The sequence below is a fragment of the Cydia pomonella genome, chromosome 16, assembly GCF_033807575.1.
Source record: "Cydia pomonella isolate Wapato2018A chromosome 16, ilCydPomo1, whole genome shotgun sequence".
Taxonomy (NCBI): Eukaryota; Metazoa; Arthropoda; class Insecta; order Lepidoptera; family Tortricidae; genus Cydia; species Cydia pomonella.
This window is the reverse complement of record NC_084718.1, coordinates 10,704,233-10,724,977: the sequence shown is the minus strand read 5'-3', so window position 1 is coordinate 10,724,977 and position 20,745 is coordinate 10,704,233. Positions and strand designations below refer to the sequence as shown.

Genomic DNA, 20,745 nt, shown 5'->3' with positions numbered 1-20,745 from the left:
AAAAGTTATTATCGTTCTTATGGTCACCTTCGTTTATATTATTGTCAATTTTTTTTGCCATGAAACGTTACAAGAAAATGTAAATGCTAATAGTTAATAGTATTGAAGATTTTCGGTAAGTACTGAAATCACGCATGAAGAAAAAATATTTCTTATCACAGGCTCCATTTTTACTAATAAAGAAAATATACGTCGTATATAAATATTAATTCCTTATTTAAATCATTTGTCTAAATAACAACGTATATTTCATCTTTATTAATAGAATATTTCCATTTAATTTCACATCTCTTATAATTTATTAAATTATGAAAAGCAAAATTTGTTCTATATTTATTTGTCAAACACAGCTAGACTAGTAGTCTCACTAACAAAAATAAGACTTAAACTACCAAGGATATGTTGGTTTTAAATCGTTTTACAATCTTGGTATTAATTAGCAGAAAGAGATCAAAAAGCTCTTTCATTAACATTGTTATTATATAACCGACTGTAAATAGTACCTTAGAGCTATGATTTTTATTTAAGAAACTACGCATTCGTTATATTGTCAAGACTATCATGTTTTTTTTACGTTTTTTATCAATTCTTGTATTGTGATTGACAACATAAACTTATTGATTAGCTAAACTATATCTGTCACAGGTTAAACTGGCCGAAGTCGTTTTGTAAAAATGTCCGATATATCCTAGGTACCACTAGCCTATTTAAAACTTATATTCATGCTTAATTAGTTCATTGTCACAACAACATTTAACATCAATACGTTATAGTGTATCATTTAGATTAAATTTATTGTCTATACTATATCCGGTATCCTTTATTCCTGCGATGTATAAAAACTATGAAGCAGTGGTAATAATAATACAAACAAATCTGGAATAATTTATAAAAGAGTTAGAAACCCGACATTTCATTTATAAACAAAAAAGTTAAATTCCGCTAAGAAAACTTACAGGAGAAAAAGTAATTTATTCATCATCTAGTATAATATAATTGATCTAACTGGTTCCCATTAATTAATTGAGTTCATTGGTACAATATTTGATGGAAAAGTACCCTTAGTCGTTTTAGGTTTTCCGGCTTGAGCATGAGGCGCGTCTGCCATAACGGATATTTTCAACCATCTACACTACACAACGGAAAGATTACCAGTATGAATTTGATTGTAACATGAGGTAGTATTGTGCAGATGGTGAAATCCTCAAACATATATCTGAATAGACACCCAAACGTACCTAACATTATAATTCGGCTATAGAACATGCTTCATTCAGTAGACAGGTACATTAAAAATGGTACAATGCAATTCTATTATTTCCCAACCTAAGATGAATCACATCAGCGCATTAATTACATCAGTTTCAAATATATGAATCGTAAACATGTCTTTTCCAGCCATTCAAAAACCCATTAGACGGCATACTTCACTCAGTTACTGGCACGCTTAAATTACATATGCGTTACAATTAAGGGTCAAAATATCGATGCGACCAATGGACCAAAAATATGTACACTCAACCTTAAGGTCGTGTGTACTTATTTTAGTCGTAGTCTGCTCGGAGCTGGACCTGAGGGACGCGCCGGCCAGGGCTATCAATAAGCTGCCTAATGGGCACCCATCGTATGAAAAAAGGAACCTCGACACGAAAACAAGAAGTCGTAGTCGTACTTCTTTACCTTTGAATGTACATGCTACACCTATTTAGATATATGTCCGCAGTTCAGTCAGGCTTTAAACGAGTTATCGCGCGCCACCGCCGCGCAGCCGACAGTTACATGGCTACTGATTCTTGCGTCGACCCGGTAGACTGCTGTTGGGGTAGTTCTTCCTCAGGAGAATATTATCGACGGCCGGCAGCAACAGGTATCGCTTGCCTGAGTTGTGGTAGGGAAGTTTGAGCGACCTAAAGTAATAGAACTTGGGGACTTCTTTGGTGTTGATTTGCCACCGGTTTTTAGCGAAGGATTCTAGGGAGTTAGGGGGCGATGGCAAAGGGCTGGAACTGGGCACATCGTTGTCTAGTGGTCGGTGGAGGAGGCGGCCGGTCGGGTGCGTGTGAGCAAGTACTGGCGGCGGCGGTACGTCGGCGTCGTCTGTATCGACTGGCTCAGCTTCGGCACTAGGGATATATTGCCTGTAAATACATAATTTACTTAATTATCTGTTACATCCACCCTATTATATGCTAAAATTTACAAATAAATAAAGAATATTGGCAAATGGAACTTACAGATTTAAAGCGGCAATGTTTGTGAAACACAAACATAGACTTGTCAAAAATCTGCTCGCAATCCAGTTTATGGCTTAATAATATATTTCTATACGAAAAGGTCACTAAATAGCCATTCAGTAAGAAATAAATATCTGGGTAATATAAATAGTCAATCTTCGCAACAAACTGGTTTATAGATAGGTACTTAGATTATGTTTTTAAACTTTTCGTGAACCAATATCGCAGTTCCGCAACCAGTGTCGCTTTTGATAATGATGCATTGATAAAATAATGTTAAATAATCCTAACAGTTTCTTATGTTAAATAATCTTAACAGTTTAATAACATACCTAATTCCGAAATTCTCGTCAAGGGAATGCTTCCTGAAAAATAATATTGGTTAAGTAATCATACTCGTATCATGACTTAGTAAAACAATCAACAGTAAAATATATATGACGTATTCAAGTAAAAAGTACCAAAATGTCGGTTGCCGGAAAGGGCGATCTCAAATTGCATATTTATGGCAGTAGCACCTTAATGTTAACCGACAATAAGGTACGCTTTGATTGAAAACGACACAAATTTGTAGTCACCTACTAAACACTGTAACGCTCGTACCTACAGGTAAATTTACGAAAGCTGGCACGAATTGAATTAAGTTATTGTTAACTATAATTAAGGCTAAGTATATAATTATATTAATTTGTAGGTACTTTCTACATATAAAAAAATCGGACAAGAGCATGTCGGGCCCCGCTAAGTGTAGGAAGTAGTTACCATTCTGTCAGCATAGGCTAAACGGGGGCTATTAGTAAATATCATGTACATTACAAACATAAGGGACTACCTTAGCAGCACTTTGTCCGTCTTTTACTAAGAAAAGACTTTTTGCTATAACGCAAAAACAACTGGACCGATCATGTTTGCTATAGTTTTCATTGAAAGTATTTATTAAGCTGGATCCACGGTTCAAAAGTTAGAGGGGGGGCAGATTTTTTTCTTACGGAGCGATTATTTCCGAAAATATTCATATTATCAAAAAATGGTTGGAAACCCTTATTCGTTTTGAAAGACCTACCCAACGATATCCCACACCAATCACACCATTGGGTTAAAGCGAAAAAAGGTTTTTTTATTAAGTTTTTATTTTACCGCCCCAACGACATGCATGATTTATATATCCATGCCTAATTCCAGCTTTCTAGCTCTAACGATCATGGAGCCAAGCCGCGGGCTGACAAACAGACGGACATGGTAAACTATTAGGTTAACTACGGAACCCTAACAAAAAATAGTACACTACATTCAATCGATACAACCATTTAAATTTGAAAAATTAATAGGTCCGGTTGATAACTACTTCTTTTGTCATAGGTAGTTTGAATTAATTACATTTTTCTTTTATCTTTTTCTTACTGAAACGGTGAATATACAGGTTTTTATTGAATTCCGTTAATTTCGGAGTATCAGTAAGAACGTTAAGGGAAACTAAATGGCATAGTTCATTAAAAAAAAAAAAAAACTTATTATTTTATTTTTTAAATATTATTATTTTTATAAAAAGTAATCAAATGTTGCATATAGCGTTGTTGTATCACGGGCATAACATTTAAATCAACCAAACAATTGAAAACTGTGACATATCACTGTCATTTCGAACATCAATCGTCCGAAATAGTATTTACGTTTAGTAGCAAATGTGTTATCTCATACTAAACACTAATCAATATGTAAACAGGCCCTGAGGCAAATGTACACGTTCGGAAGGGCCTTATAAGATAAAAATTAAATATTGATTATCTCCGAAATGGAGTTAATTAGAATACCGGTGTCTTTGAGAAAGTTACTCAATATAAGCTCAGGGATGCACCCGTGAAATTAACGGAAATCAAAAAAACACGGTGTATATGTAGTAGCTAAGTACCTATATATGATATATTTTCGATAAAAGGACGGTATCGGTGAATTTATTCGAAAAGTCAATAATGTCAATATAAACCCGTTCATGTCAGCTTTAGTAAATCGACCGGTAAAATCTCTGTGTAGAACAGTTTCCTGCCACCATGCCAATCTAGTTTTGCATCTCCCGCTATAAATGTCACTAATTAGCGACAGTAGCAGCCGACGCGACGCTCTAATGACGTCAACAATCATGCGACATTCATTTAACTTCACTATCTCGCTGAGCTAACACTATTTACCTATTTGCCAAAATCTAACTCACTCATTTCTTATAAACATAATTTTCCTAAACATGTAAACATGTACGCTATTTCACAATATTTTGGGCAGTTCGAGACTTCGGAAAATATTGTGACGTGGCCACCATAACATGATTTTCCATATTCAGTTGTTGTGTGGTCAGTAGATATGTCAAGTTAGTATTATACCCAATAGGTATTAAAATGAAATTAGAGTTAACAAAACATTAAACTTTTATTAAATTGTGTATGCCTATCAATTAGTTTAAGTAAATTAGGTAGCCCAAAACAGCAATACGCAATGAACGATGTTTGACCACGTCTTTTCGCTTTTGGAGATATTACAAGCTGGTAATAAAATATTATACTGCCCGAGTCGTCGCGAACTGCCATAAAAAAAATGGTTTCAGTACTCATTACACATTTATCATGCCTCTATCATCATCCTTAAAACTAAGCGCCAATCCTATTTAAAGCGTTAAAGCGATAAAACTGTCTTAAATAACTACTGAATTAAATTGACAATGACACACACTAGTAACATCGACGGCTATTATTAGATCCGAACTCCACAAGACCTGTACAACTCCTGACTAGGCAATAGCAGCCTAGCACGGCCAGACCTACTATAGCGTCCTCCTGAAAACCTAAATGACGGTAGTAAGCCTAACCGGGCCAGTGACCCAATGTGCCGCTTTGCAAAATTATCACGCACATCGTCATCATCTGTAACAGACGTAATGAAGGCACACAAAATTACCTCTCTATAAATACAAAGATTATTTTGTATACTTCATCTAATACACACTTACCTACGGATCGTTTATCTTCATTTTCAGTGTCCTCGGAGTCATGAATATCATTCCCATCAATGACATCAGGGAGAGAAAGAATGTATCTTTTAGTTCTGGAACTTTGGTCTCCAATGGTGGGTCTATACATTCCCAAAACCGGCAAGCCAACGGACCCTCGTTTTAAATACCAATTGTCATCCATTTCAGAAGGATTTCCATACCCAGCGTAGCCATTCTCATCGGGATTTTCAAATTCACTTTGAGGCATGGGACCACCCCGCTTGTAAACTTGTGACAGGGGAGGGAGCATGTCCGGGTTTACGAATTGTTGCCAGTCGTATATTTCATTAGCGTCAATGTCGGAGGGTGGCTCTACAGGGTTCTGATAAAAGGGGAAGTAATATTCATCGCCACCAGGCATCTCTTTTTTGTGCAGGTGTATCATCCCATTGCGAGCCAAGGCGGCTACATTACGCTTATCGGCTTGTTGGCCGTACTGAGCTCTCCCGCTTCCGCGATAACCACCATCTCTCGCCAGCGCCTGGATGTTCCGTTTCATGGCTGAGTAGCTGCGCAGTCGGGCTATTGAAGCTAAGTTTCGTTTCTCATGAGACTCTCCATCGTCATCATCTTGTTTGTCAGCTTCATCATACGGTGCTCTAAAAGTTGGAAGCATTCCATTTTTCGCTAAAGTCGAAATGCTTCTTTTAAACGTACCCGCGGAGCTTCCTCTCAAATAACCCGCTCTAGCTAGAGCGGCTATATTTCTTCTGGGAAATGTGGGCCACTGATTTGGAGCTGGCAAAGCGGGCATGCCCACCACCTATCAAATTAAACATGTAACATTTAAGTAACTTGTAGTTCATGTAATGATCACTGTAGCCGCCGTGCAGGTCAGGATCTCGACGACTTAAATAAAACTTCGATTTATAATGAAGTGAAGTATAATCATCCCAAAGGTACTGGTTTACAAGGGTTCTTGCCAAAACGGTTCAATGTAGAAAGTAGGTGTTTATAGTATGGAGGATGATGAAAGAGTGATTTGCCATATTTTACTTGATCAGTACAAAAGGTTTAGATTTAAATGCTCCCAATTGGCCGCGATACAGATTATGTGGAGCGCTCCTATTGGTGCTTTTAAAAAGCCTCCGAATACTAGCCGAGCCCGGCGGCTTCGTTTAGCTACTGCATTGATTTTTATATAATATTAAGTTGCAGTCGCAACAATCACAATCATTTCAAATCTTACCTGTTCAATGTAAGAAGAGAAGGCCAAAACCACCGCGGCAACCAGTAATAGGCAACCGCGATGTCTTGCTGTACTCATCCCACGAAATTCCCTCATCTGATTGCAGTTACAAAAAACACAAATAAATTAAAACGAGGTAATTCATTACTTGTATTTTTTATATATTAGGCACATTACATTACTTAGCACGTTTCGAACTGTATACCAACATAGTTACATAACATCGTGTCTTGTATCGTTTGGTATTCTTAAGTTTAATTTTAGATTGAAAACTATCAAATTCTAAAACCATCCCTAGCTTGAATATATTAATTTCTCCATATTTAAACCACATGATCTGATGATAAGTGTTATATGACTCCTTTGTAAATCATACGCTTAATATTTATTAGGATTAGGTATTAAGGTTATTAAGGTTAGATTGAATAGGAATCTAGGAATATAATATAAATATAGGAATACAGTCCTCTCCGACGTTTATTGAATTCGTAGAAATCCTAGCGAGGAGTAAATAATAAAGCATTATGGTCGCACGGGGGATAATAACCTGTCAAAGCGTAGAAAACGGAGATATTCAATTACGCCAGCTGTAAGCCGACTCGCAAGCTGAAAAACTTCTTCTGTTTTTCTGCACGATTAGGTATATGATTAAGGATACAATATACCTTAGGTATTTCACAATTTTTACCGACGGCTAAGTACTTAAGGTTATACCACCAACCTGTCCACCAATCGTTATTCATTCAAAATTGCGTGTGTGTGTTTAACATATCTGTACTATGAGATTTAACGTTATCAGATCGTAGATTGTTTGCTTACTTTAACAGTTGAGATGTAACTAATCGTTATTTCGTACTTCGTCTGCGTGGAATGATGATTGATTAAAACTACCCTACGCATCAGCGCACCAAGTTAATTAGGTCATTAATGGTAGCGCTTTTAAAAATAAGGAAGGTACTTTATACTTAAGTCCAGAAACTCATCGTGTAAGGCGCTTTTAAACGTTAAGAGAAAAGGGTACAGCCGTTTCTCTATATAAACGTAGTCCCTATTTTCTTCTTTGGATATTGACATTATGGAAAATATTTTTATATAATTTGATGTATATTAACAGATATACGTTATACGTTTGAAGTTTTTAGATTTTTTGATTATTGTAAAAATTAGGAGCGAAAACAAGTATATTAAATCGATGCGCTAAAAACAGATTTCATACAAATTTTTAAATGGGCTGACTCTTGTAATAATTAAAAATTCGAAAAACGTCAAACGTAGGGGCATAGCTATGGTTGATATACAACAAATACAGAGCGAGCATACGCACGAGGCAATTTCCTCACGCACAAACCGGCCAGTGTAGACGTGCCTAGGCCGAGGCGGCGTGTAGTGCTCCGGCGAGGAAAACGCGCGCGCCGCCTCGACCTAGACACGTCTACACTGGCCGGTTTGTGCGTGAGGAAATTGCCTCGCGCGTATGCTCGCTCTGTGTGGACCCGCCTAGTTACAAGTTTTTGTGATTTGTTGAGACGATACAACGTACAATTATGTGATTAGTTGTAAAATGAATCATTAAGTACCTAAAAATGATGTTAAAAATAATGCCATCAGAAATAGCCACGGCGAACTTGGTTGTTTTTACAAGCATTTACTTGCAATGTTTGTAATATGTTTGTTCGGTTCTTGCGAGCTAAATTAGACCCAATTCCCATTATTCGATTAAGCTAAAACTTCACATATATAAGTTGTGTGACAATGCAATATTATGGTACCATCGAGCTGATCTAATTATAGAGACAACTCAACCTAGTTGTGTTTGGTAAGAATTATTAGTTGCCTGATGAAAGAAAAGTACAGTCAGCGATAAAAGCATGTAATAATAATAAATAATAATTCAGCCTATATACGTCCCACTGCTGGGCACAGGCCTCTTATGCGCGAGAGGGCTCGGGCTATAGTCCCCACGCTAGCCCAATGCGGATTGGGGACTTCACATACACCTGTGAATTTCTTCGCAGATGTATGCAGGATTCCTCACGATGTTTTCCGTCACCGAAAAGCTAACGGTAAATATCAAATGATATTTTGTACATAAGTTCCGATAAACTCATTGGTACGAGCCAGGATTTGAACCCGCGAGAATTCTAATGAATGGTTTTTTTCTATTTTGTATACCTACCTAGGTATAATATTGCCTAGCAGGTAGTACTGTATGAAATTATAAACAAACTTTTATGTGTTATTTTTATTTTACTATTTTTACTGGCTTTGTTCTTAGATACCTATGCCAGGTATATTTTTCAGAAAAATAAGGGTTTCACCTCGGAATAAGAGATTACTTAAGCTGGAAACTCGTATACACATTCATATGGTGTTCTAAAAGTTTTCTTAAAAATCGACGCATAAATCGTGTGCGCGTCGAAGTTATTCAAGATCAAATGTCATAAAAATCGATTTTTCGTGGATATCAAAGTTTCTATAACTCCATTGTATTTTACATCTAGGTAAGAATTGTACAGCATAAAATTTACTACAACTTATGCTCCAAACAATAACAATGCTTAAGTGGCAGTGGACGGGCCAGATTGCTCGCAGAACCGATGGCCAATGGGGCAGCTTTCTACCGGCGGCACCGGACCGCACCGGTAGACGCAGCATGGGAAGGCCCCAGACTAAATAGACCGACGATCTGGTTAGTCGCGGGAAACCGTTGGTTGAGGTTAGCGAATGACCGTTCGTTGATATCTTTGGGGAAGGCCTTTGTCTAGCAGTAGACATTTCGGCTGAGATGATGATGATTAACCGTTTTTAAGATAGAGGGCGCAGAACACGCAGTGGTCTGTCATGCTTACTATACACTATAGGTCAATAGTGAATATCGTTGAATAATACCTTCTATATTGATTTAAACCTCATTTACTGATCAATCTGATCATACACAGATCATTTTAAAACAAAATTTGTCTGCTTTGATGACATTAGTTATCAGCTTGTTCCATGTAAGTACACATACAGGTTAACAATGAGTACCCCCTTATTCGAGATCGGTTCTTGAGAGATATGGTGCAAGTAGACAGACCTCTATAGTACATATTTTGAAGAAACAAAAAATTCTTCGATACGATATTTATTGCCGACTGTACTTTTCTTTCAAAACCCACACTCAATGAGATTGTGTCATTTTGTCACAGAGTTATAGCCATCTCCGGTTCCCATCATCAGATCACTTCGATGTCATAAATCATAATAAAGAGTTGTCGTCGATCTTTCATTAGTATGTCAAATTTTAGCCCAATCCGAAACCAATAAGTAGTCAAAATTGGTTTGAAAATTTTAAAGCCATCTATCGTAGTAAAATAGGAATATCGCCAGTTACTTAAATAAAATTTTGTAAAAAACATTTTCTTGTATTATTTGCACTTAAAATCTACCTCTTTTCTGTAGAAATGCCCAATATTAAGGACTATAAAGCTTACTCCATGTTGGAATATTCTTGCATTGTCATCGGAATTAAGGAAGTTATCCTTCAATTGAATTAGGTACCAAAAAGTGGTTTATATTTAAGTTACAAGATTTGAAGCACACATACATATAAATATTATATAAAGAAAGTGTGTAAAATATTCCCTTTGTCTTCCTTCTTCTTCGCTCGGGTAAAAATATTAAATAAATACAGATATTTGTTCACACCCAAGTTGAGAGGCGAATAATCTTGAAATTACGTAAAAATTGCAGGCACTTCAGCGGCTGTCTAAATAATATTTAATTGAACTCGGGATCAAGCGGTTACCAGGTTTACTCAGGCCTATCCATTTCGGTTATATTTATTCAGGTTACCTTGATTATACTTTGGGCATAAACAAATTTTCTTAAAAAGGGCTTCATTTTCTTACTGCTGTTTTTTTTTTTTTTTTTTTTTTTTTTTTTTTTTCTCTTTATTAGGGTAAACAAACAGCCACTACAAGTAATACTTACAAAAATAATTACTATATTGTTTACAATATGTGTGGCCCACAGCGATTACCACTGATTGATATAAATTATATTAATTCAGAGCGAAAGCTAAACACCGACAGTCTTAAGGACTCTTGGTGTCAACAACAACATAGAATGGTTGGTTATGTATTTGATAAGTACATGAAATACGGTACAAGAAACTAGAAGAAGTACTTAGTTTATAGGGTGTGTTAAAACATCAATAATACGTTTTTTATAAACATTCAAACTGCAACCAAAAATATCTACGTGATTAAATTTTTTATTGTAAGTGCTGACAAGTCTGCGCAGAGGAGCGCGCTCACCAGCGTGCGTGCGGCAGCGGCCGGTGACGAACAGTTGGTGCGGGCGCGCCTCTCGCTGTCTACTGCGGCTGGGTACTTTATAACTAAGTTTATTGTTAAGAGCAATACAGTCAAACTGATTATTACAAATGCCGTGTAATACTAATGCTTCAAGTAATGAGCGCCTAGAGCTAAGATCTAACATACAATATTTCTTTAATAACTCTGGATAAGATAATCTACTGCGATGACAACGAAAATACATTGTATTAAGAAATTTTTTCTGAACGGTCTCGAGGGCCTCGTTATATTTATTGTAATAAGGGTTCCAAATAGATACATTATGTTCTAGTTGAGAGCGAATTAGTGATTTGAATAGGTGCAGATATGTGCTCGGATGACGAAATTCGGTACTGGAGCGCATCACAAAACCATACATCTTGAACGCTTTATTTATTATTGTATTTACATGTTGATCAAGGTGTAACTTAGAATCAAATGTGATTCCAAGATCTCTTATTGAATGGACTATGGCTAGTTTAGTGTTACATAAGTAATATGAGTCATCTAGGGTTAATCTTTTTTTTGTAAATTTGATGAGTTTACATTTATCCATATTGAGTTTAAGTTTATTGTCATAACAATAGTCCGAAAAGCGATCCAAGTCCTGCTGAAATTTCTCACAATCATTGCTATTACTAACAGTATGATATATTTTGAGGTCATCTGCATAGAGTAAGGTATTACAATAGTTAAAGCAGGAACTTATGTCATTTATAAATATTGCGAACAGCAGTGGACCCAGAATGGATCCCTGTGGGACTCCGGAAGTAATTGTCGTAGCATGTGACTCATATCCTTTTATGGTAATTTTTTGCGTGCGGTTTGTAATATAAGATTTGAACCAACGCCATAAGTTACCACGTATCCCATTGAAAGCTATCTTTTCTAAAAGCAGTTGGTGGTCCACCCTGTCAAAGGCTTTCGTGAAGTCAGTGTACACACTGTCTACTTGTGTGTTACTGTCTAAGCTTTCGAATAAGTACGTTGTATAGACAAGAAGATTCGTAGTTGTTGAACGACGTTGAACGAAACCATGCTGATTAGAAATTAGTTGATTATGTATATTCGGGTAAATTTTTTTATGGACTAGTTTTTCAAAAACCTTTGACAGAGTGGACAAAATAGATATTGGTCTGTAATTCTCAATCAGGTGTTTGGAACCTCCCTTATGTACTGGCACAATGTTAGCTGTTTTCCAAATAATAGGAAAAACTCCTTCATTTATACATTTGTTGTATAAAATTGTTAGCGGTACACTTAATGTTTTTGCAACTTTTTTTAGAAATATAGGAGGGATATTGTCGGGACCTTTACCTTTTGATACGTCGAGCTGGTTTAGTTCATGGGTAACATTACTTGTAGATATATGTATATTATGTATGTTTATATGAGAAGTCGGATTATTGTCGGTGATGTCGAAATCATCAGTTACTGTCGAAGGTTCGAAGACGGAGAGAAAGAAGGCCGAGAACATATTGCAAATTTCTACTAAGTCACTGGATTGTACATTTTGATATGACATAGTGTTAGGTATCTCTGAGGAATGGTTACGATTTGAAATGTAAGTCCAGAAGTATTTTACATTACCTTGTATGCTATTTTCTACTCGATTTAAGTATTTATTATAACATTTTATTGATTCTGCTTTAAATCGAGTCCTTAGTTTAGAAAAGGTCTCATAATCGACCAAATTATTGTATTTTTTTCCATTTTACCCACGCTTGCTTTTTATTTTTGTATATATGTATTAACGCAGGGGAAAACCAACGGGGAAACTTACCGGAAAAAGGTTTTTTAAGTGGAATGTATTTTTTTACTAATGTGTAAATACGTTCGTAAAATAAGGTTACCGCACATTCAGCTGATAAGTTGTTGAAGAGGTCGGCCCATGGAGTTGACTCAAGTTCTTTATTAATAACTGTGTAGTCAGTTTTATCAAAACAATGTTTATATTTTAGCGGCGGGGAAATGGTTTTATTTTGATTCTTAAGTGGTACTAAAAGGTAAAACGGAGGGTGATGGTCATCAGGTGGTACAAGAGTAATGGGAGCTCGAAAGCAGGTACAGTTAGAATTGTCGGTGAGGAATAAATCTAAAATCTTTCCCCCTGCGTTGTGAAATATGTTATACTGAGTAAGATTAAATAGCTCAATAAAGTCAATAAGGTACTTTTCTCGAAGGGATATATTTACGTTCGATATTATGTTTAAATGGTTTCCTTGATTTTGCCAAGCGAGCGAGGAGTAATTATAATCTCCAACAATCCAGTAACTACTTATTTCAGTATCTGAAAGGAGCTCTTGTAACTGTTCGAAATGTATTTCATACGTTAAGGAAGGCTGTTGCGGTGGAATATACACCGCACTAATGACGTGTTTCTTATGATGACCAACCGATAATTCGACGATTATATTGTCAACAAGAGGCGGAAGCGCGGGTCGACCGGGCGGCGCGGGCAGGGGTTTGACTATTTCATATTAAAAGGCATGTAAATCTGCATCCTGGTTACTTACGGATTTGGGCCAGCTAGAACAAGAGCGTCGAACTGACGTCTGAAAATATCGATACGAACAAAGTCCCAAAAGTATGTATACACGACCTTTTTTTTTGCCTATACAGTAAGGTAACATATTTTTGGTAGTAGGCTTAATAAATGTTACTTTGATTTTAGCCGCACAATAATAGAGCTCCCTTTTTGTTTACATCAAGAACATAATTAAAGCTCGCTAACTTCAGTTCTTCTCGACTTAGAAGTTTGGACCAGTCGCCTACTGTCATTTAAAACTTCGCTCTTGAATTAAATCACTAGGTCAGAATCGATCGTAATAATAATTATACAAGTAATACCTACAGTAAATGTTGGTAAAACATGGCAATGTTAATTTCTACATTCACTACATTGACATAGACACGTAGCCACGTGTCACGAAATAAACAATAATAAATGTCTATTAAGTAGTTTCCGATGATGGTTTTCAAAATAGACTATTCAGATATATAATTTGTTTGAACCCAACGAGATTAAGTAATTAGACACTGCACATAATAGAAAAACTGCGAGCAGCCCGTGTACTAATGTAAAAATGAATATCAAACCACAGTTTTCATGCTTGAATTTTAAAGTCAAAGTTAAGGTAAGAAATTTGTATTTGTATAATGTATAGTATCACAAAGTACCTATTTTCCTTCCGGAAGTTAAAGCCTGTTTTACATTTGTCTGTGTAACGAAACCTCTGTGTCTTATCTGGCAGTCTTTAAAATCCAGCGGCAATTATACCGACTAATCACTTGAACCTTTTAGGATTTAGGGTATGCCTGTTAAGTTGAAGATAAAAAAGATTTCAGTTCCAAGTTAGGTGTCCGAATGACGGTGCATAGATAAATATTAGTGAAGATTAGAATATCAATGGTATGTAATTTAACAATTAATGTAATTAAACTAAAAAGACATTGCCTCTCAGACGAAGAATCTACTGACCGGTAGGAAGATATGTGCGGTCATAATATATATTTATATTTATTCGTGTATATATTTTTTTTTTTTTTTATACTACGTCGGTGGCAAACAAGCATACGGCCTGCCTGATGGTAAGCAGTCTCCGTAGCCTATGTACACCTGCAACTCCAGAGGAGTTACATGCGCGTTGCCGACCCTAACCCCACCCCCCTCGTATATAAAGATATTTATTTATATATAGTTTATAGTGTAATATTTATTTTTAAAGTAAAATTAATGGTATATACAATCATATAAAGTAGCTACTAATAATACAATTAAAAACTAATCTAAATTAAAATATATCTAAATAAGGTCCCCGCGGCATTGTGCCAAAGATGGCCACCGGTAGAATCGATGAGCTTTTTATTTAATTTCTTAAATAAAATATGGACGCGTGGAGTGGACCCCACGGCCCTAGTGTGTTTAGGCTATGTAATAATACTAAGATATTTATTTATATATAGTTTATGGTATGTAATAATATATTCGTAATTACTTTAGGTATAGTTTTTAATTATTATTTTAGGTATAGGTTAACTGGAAGCGATCCCTCTTAGGGATAAGTTCGCCTTTGTACTACACAATTATTTTCTATCTGATGTAATCAATATTTATTTTTCTCGTGCAATAAAATGTTTACTTTCTTACGTAATTTTATAAATTGCCTAAAAATTGCCATCATGCGTATTTATATGGTTTTATTTATATTAATGGTACTACCAATTTGTACACAAGAATGAATAAGATTCCTATTAATTATTAAGACTTAATTATGGTGTTTTTGTACAAATAATGAAGAGCATATACATGGTTTAATTTTGATTGGTAGTCAAAATAAAGCGAATTAGCATAACTTTATGTTTCTGCGTTATTTAGGTAGAACTCCAACATGAGTATTCACATCGTTCATGAATTTACGTTGAACGTACAAATACAAGTTGTTGAGGGTGCCAACTAATTTTATTTAATGCCTACTGTACCAAAGGGGAAGACCAGTTAAGTAGGTGTAGATAGATAGTGTGCTTCTGATTAAATATTTGCAATTGTGAAAATATGCAATTGTGCATCCACAGCTAACCCAGTTCAAAAGTTCAAAATCTGTTTAAAATTTGAACACACACATACATGGTTAACCCACATAAATTAAGTTTTTACATACTATAAGTAGTTAAGTGGCCTGAAATAATAAATTAATATTACGTATTTTATATTTTAGCATGATTTAATTCAATTACAGGTACTATTTCATTGTTTGTACATTGTTTCGAATCTTGAAAATTAAACGTGTACAGTTCCCACTGTCTGATTGAGGGTCATTTGGGGTAGGTAACCCAATAGACCTATACAAAATTTGAGTTATTCTAATTATGCATTTCGAAGCGGCCAAGGAAATACGAGTATGTAGTGCCTATCGATCTATAATTAGTATTAATTATTTTAAAAAATAATAGTAGATAATTTAATAAAGTAATTTACGTTCGTTATTACTTGTGTAAGTACAAACTATTTTAGAAAGATGGTTTCTATGTGATTGAACACATTATGCAACACCACCAATGATTAATAGGTGTTTTTCAAAACAATAGTAGTCAACTGAAGTCTAAATTTAAATATATAGGAATAAGAGTAAATTCCAATACATATATAGTTAAATTAACTTTTAATTAAGGCCATTTATTTGTGTGATGAGCACGAATATTTTCTCCTGAGTCATGGGTGTTTTCTATGTATTTAAAGAATAAAGAATATATTTATTTGAAAAATTTGGCATTAAAAGAGAAGCAATACATTGATCCCCACACTAGGCTCAGCCTGTAACGTGGGAATCTCAAAGAAGTATCGAAATGGTGCGGTTCTTATTTTAACAGAATATATTATTATTAAAGCTAAATTATACATAAGATTTTTTATTATATGACTAACTATCAAACTAAGTACAAAGTATGTATGTTTTATCTATATAAGTATGTATATCGTGGCCTCGTGCCCATAGTACAAGCTCTGTTTAGTTTGGGGCTGGGCCGATCTGTGTAAGATGTCTTCAAAGTTTATTTTTTATTTTTTTATGAGCACAGCATTTTAACGTGTGTTGTTTTGACATTAAAAAATTTAAATTGCACTTACAAACTAACTTATTCACGAGTTTACTCCAAAGAAACCGCTTTTGCTAATAAATAAATTTAATACTCACATTAAAAAACTCAAATCCTCCGCCACTGCACTTTGTAAAACTTCTGGAAAGTTATGTTGTGTTTCCCGCCCGTTTTCAGGCGCAGCAGATAAGGACACCGGGAATGGTGGCGAGTTGGAAGCGCCAAAGCTTTTATACCAGAGTAAGTCACTCGCGCACGCGCTTTGCTCGGAGGAGGAGCTACAACCTATGCACTGCTAATTGATGGGTTTTTAAGGTCAAATAGTTATTTCAGATGCAGGAAAATCAGTTATAATGTGAGCGAATGATGCCGGAGCAGTCACGTACATGCCTACTTGATAATATATATATATATCTAAACAGTAAAGAAATACATATGTACACAAAAAACTGCCGTCAAAGTTTTTCTAATTAAATATATTTTTTACTCGTAAACGTAACTTATTTAAAACATAACACTTAAAGGGAAAAAGGCGAAGGTAATATATAATCTTGCAATAAATATTTGCTAACTCTAGACGTAAGGCTCTCAGTATAATAAAACTGAAAATTACCGGTTGTTATCTGGTTTACCGGGTTTTTCTCCGTTTACTAGAATCTTATGGTCCATTGCAAACCGGTAAACCACTATCCACTTATTTTTTGGAATGTAGTCCTAAATGATACTTTTCTAAAGCTTGGTAGAACTACTCTTTAGGTACCTATGTATGTTATGTTATTACCTATCAATATCACTTTCACCGGCAGCCTAAACAATAACGTTTATTTTACTGCCTTTCTACAAAACGTTTTATACAACCAAATCCGTTCAGCATTTACAATTCAAAACCATAAAACGGAAGCTAAGTATATTCAAAACATCTATCCTTACTTATACGTCTGGGCTCTAAGTAAAAACACCAAATAGCAACAAATATTTTCTATGATTCAGCAAAATATTTATCCACTACCACGCGCAACCAGACAGTGGAATTGTGTCGAAAATAGCCGTCATCGCCACCTAAGCGGTTTACGGTTATAAAGCGATATTGCTTTCGGCGGAATTAAAGCTTAGCACCTAATATGTCATGGGGTTGTTGTTGTTATCGACTTTGCGATACAAATACTGTTTATGGCTCTCAATAGCAAAATCACGGCAAGAATTAATTAGGTACGATAGAATAAATAAGGCTAAGTAACGGCTACTATCATTAATAAAGGATATTTTCAAAGTAACCTTTAGGACCGAATAATGATAAAAAACGGCCGAGTGTCGGACCGCACCGCACATAATGGAGGGTTCCGTCATGTACCGGCGTAATATAAAAAAAGATACGTCTGTAGAATCAGAAGAAAATATCTCCAGGCACTTCATTTAATAAATTAAAGAAACTCAGTTGCTCAAACTATCATGTTCAAAATATTTTCTATTAATTTTCGTAGAGCTTAGCCATAGAACTTATGCAATTTTGTCTACAAATATCATTAACCCTCTATGGGTCTAGTTTGTCCCTGAATTTAAAAAAAAACTACGGTTGCGTAACATCCGTGAAAAAAGTTTTAATTTACCGTCATTTAACTTTCGTGTACCTATCTTGTCGTAAAAATTAGTCCGTTTTGTTGTGTAGAAACTAACTTACACACCACTTTTGTGTAAAATGAGCGATCAATTATCGCTCGATCAATCAGTGATCAGTAGGTATATAATGAGACGCTAGTTGATATCCGCGACGGAACATGCGGGTCCTGAACACATCATAGAAAGCTTAGTATATGCGTGTAGATAACGCAGTTTATGTAACTGTACACAATTAAGCTTTCGTTATGTAGCAGTCGCATAAACTACTATTATTACTTCCTTTATTTCCCTTTATTATCTAGATTTAATTATATTATTTTTATTCTTAGACACACTACTCAAAAGTTAAATTTTGGTTTTTCAAAGCCGTTATTTTCATACGCATTTACCATATAAGACCTTAACTGTAGGTAGCACCTGTTCCACAAATGTTTACTTTTACTTTACACTATTAATAGTGACGTAATTTTCACATGTATAATATCAGTCATCTCCATACAATAATCTTAAAACGCAAAATACGTATTGAGATGTTATTTATCTAAGTATTGAGATGACAGCTGTCACCGTACCCAAGCTATGTAAAAATTAGTAGGTAATTTTAAGCAAGTGTCAACTTCACTCACAAGTCTTAACATTTAATTTTAAGATATGCTTAGGTCTCAAAATTCCCAAATGCATCAACTAGATTAAAAATGACACCCTCTATATCTCTTCTTCCTCGCGTTGTCCCGGCATTTGCCACGGCTCATGGGAGCCTGGGGTCCGCTTGACAACTAAGCCTCCGCTGTTCGTCTCTCTGTCAGTCCGTCACTTTGTAAGCTGGCTTTATTTCATGTCGCGTTTCGCCTCTATGACATCAAGTAGTACCTAACTTAAGGTAAGTACTGTAAAACACCCAACTAGTCCAAAACTTACTACTATAGTACTACAACTAGTGTCCGCAAGTTCAATACCTACGTAGTTTAGTATGAATAAAAAATCTTACCTAAACGAAGATATTGAATTCAATACTTACCGGAAGATTTGTCTAGAGAGAAGATACAAGATGTAAAAAAATATTCGTACCCATTACAGGTCTATCCAGATATATAATAGCAATAGCATTCGCAGATAAATTAAATCAGAAGAAAATAACATTAGGTATATTCGTTAATAGCCGATTTTTTTGAGGAATATTAATTTGTCTTACGAATTCATTTAAGATCTAATTAGAGTTATTGTTGGCTTAGGTATGTAATGTAAATTATATCCATTGCTATGTTATTTATATAAACTACAAGCATTTACTATGTTAAAACTTTAGTATATAGGATTAAAACTAATTGCTGTATCCTGCCAGGGTTCATGTTCACATAATATGTTTCCTTGTATCTTAGATTTAGATTTTAGATTTAGATTTATTTATTTTCATAACGATAAATTACAGTATAAATTATTCTTATGTTAATCTATATGAATTTACATTATGATCGTCAATGATTTGGCATGCAAACATATAATTATAAAACGTCAATAATAATTATCAAAAAAAAAAACAAATTCGAAATTACCGTCAAATTAAAAACTACGAAACAAAGGAAACAGGAAACTAAAAAGAAATAATGGATACATGTCAAACTAAATATTCAGTAGATATCACATAATGATCGTCATTAAAACTAAGAGCAGTAATAATAATATTCTAGAACAAATGTCATCTTAAATCAATTTTACATAAACTATAATGTACTATAATTTTAATTCCATGAATACATGGAATTAAAATTATAATAACTGTTTAACATTATAGTTTATGTAAAATTGATTTAAGATGACATTTACTTATAATGAAGTACAGTCAAGGTATTAAATATCGATACGGACAAAGTGTCAAAAATATGTATACACGACCTTATTGCCTATTACCTAATGGGATATGTCGACTTACTCAACATTGCCAAGAACTTAGCAGAGCTTTGATATTATAGCATGGTACGTAGGTACTTCTAATATATATGTTGTTGACAATGACATCCGTAAAGTCTAAGCGGCTTATAGGCGTCGTATTTAGAAGCGTAAAATAGGACACTTACTTGATACCTATAAATAGGATTGTTCCAGGTAAGGTGTTAAGTATTTTTTCTTTCTCACTGTAGGTGTAAGTAAAGAGTGGTACAGAAAAAAGTAGCTGAATCTGTTGTTCATTTCAATGAGTTGAGGCAAAAATTTAATTTTTGGTATGTACAAGCTTTTATCGCCGACTGTACTTAAAAGCCCCAAACACTATTAGGATCCATTGTTTCATCACAAAGTTCCTATGGCCACCAGCTTTCTCCATCATCAGATCAGCTTGATGGTGCCATAACTTTGCGTTGTCACCCGACTTACATATGTATGCAAACTTTCAGCTCAATCGGAAATCGGGAAGTGGGTAAATTTTAGCTTCCAAGATTTGTACCACACTAACATACATACATACTATACAGTGCAAGTTAAATAAAAGCTTATAAAAAAATAATTGACTGTTTGACATCGGTCATATCGGAATTCTAGAAGTTATGTTACGGTATCCATTTTTTTTATACTACGTCGATGGCAATCAGACCCATCCAGACCATCAGGTAAGCAGTCACCGTAGCCTATCGACGCCTGGAACTCCTGAGATGTTACATGCGCATTGCCGACCATTATGAATTATATATCGTAACTAGCTTCTGTCCGCGACTTGATCTGCGTGAAATGATGATTATG

The 20,745-nt window shown here is 35.1% G+C and overlaps 1 protein-coding gene and 1 long non-coding RNA gene across 3 annotated transcripts; one reads left to right on the top strand and one right to left on the bottom strand.

Moving 5' to 3' along the window:
• Window positions 1-345: 345 nt before the first annotated feature.
• Window positions 346-16,593, bottom strand: LOC133526069 (neuropeptide-like precursor 1). Of its 2 annotated transcripts, XM_061862515.1 has the most exons (6): window positions 16,494-16,593; window positions 6,464-6,559; window positions 5,233-6,037; window positions 4,999-5,146; window positions 2,567-2,599; window positions 346-2,138 (listed from the first exon to the last, which is right to left on the bottom strand). In XM_061862515.1, exons 2-6 carry the CDS (start codon window positions 6,557-6,559, stop codon window positions 1,784-1,786), a joined length of 1,437 nt encoding a protein of 478 aa, XP_061718499.1. In that variant the 5' UTR covers window positions 16,494-16,593; the 3' UTR covers window positions 346-1,783. The 2 variants fall into 2 exon arrangements, with proteins under 2 accessions (XP_061718499.1, XP_061718502.1); XM_061862518.1 differs by lacking the exon at window positions 4,999-5,146 and having other exon boundaries at window positions 1,879-2,138.
• On the top strand, window positions 16,497-16,889 carry LOC133526072 (uncharacterized). Its single transcript, XR_009800680.1, has 2 exons — window positions 16,497-16,635; window positions 16,720-16,889. It is a non-coding gene; the product is annotated as an uncharacterized LOC133526072 (long non-coding RNA).
• The last annotated feature ends 3,856 nt before the right edge of the window (window positions 16,890-20,745 follow it).

Excerpts from the sequence above, each read along its gene's own strand:
- LOC133526069 (XM_061862515.1), bottom strand. The coding sequence starts at position 6,559 with ATGAGGGAATTTCGTGGGATGAGTACAGCAAGACATCGCGGTTGCCTA. Across the intron at positions 6,038-6,463 it reads TCTCTTCTTACATTGAACAG|GTGGTGGGCATGCCCGCTTT; the intron begins GTAAGATTTGAA and ends TTAATTTGATAG. Across the intron at positions 5,147-5,232 it reads TGAAGATAAACGATCCGTAG|ATGATGACGATGTGCGTGAT; the intron begins GTAAGTGTGTAT and ends CGTCTGTTACAG.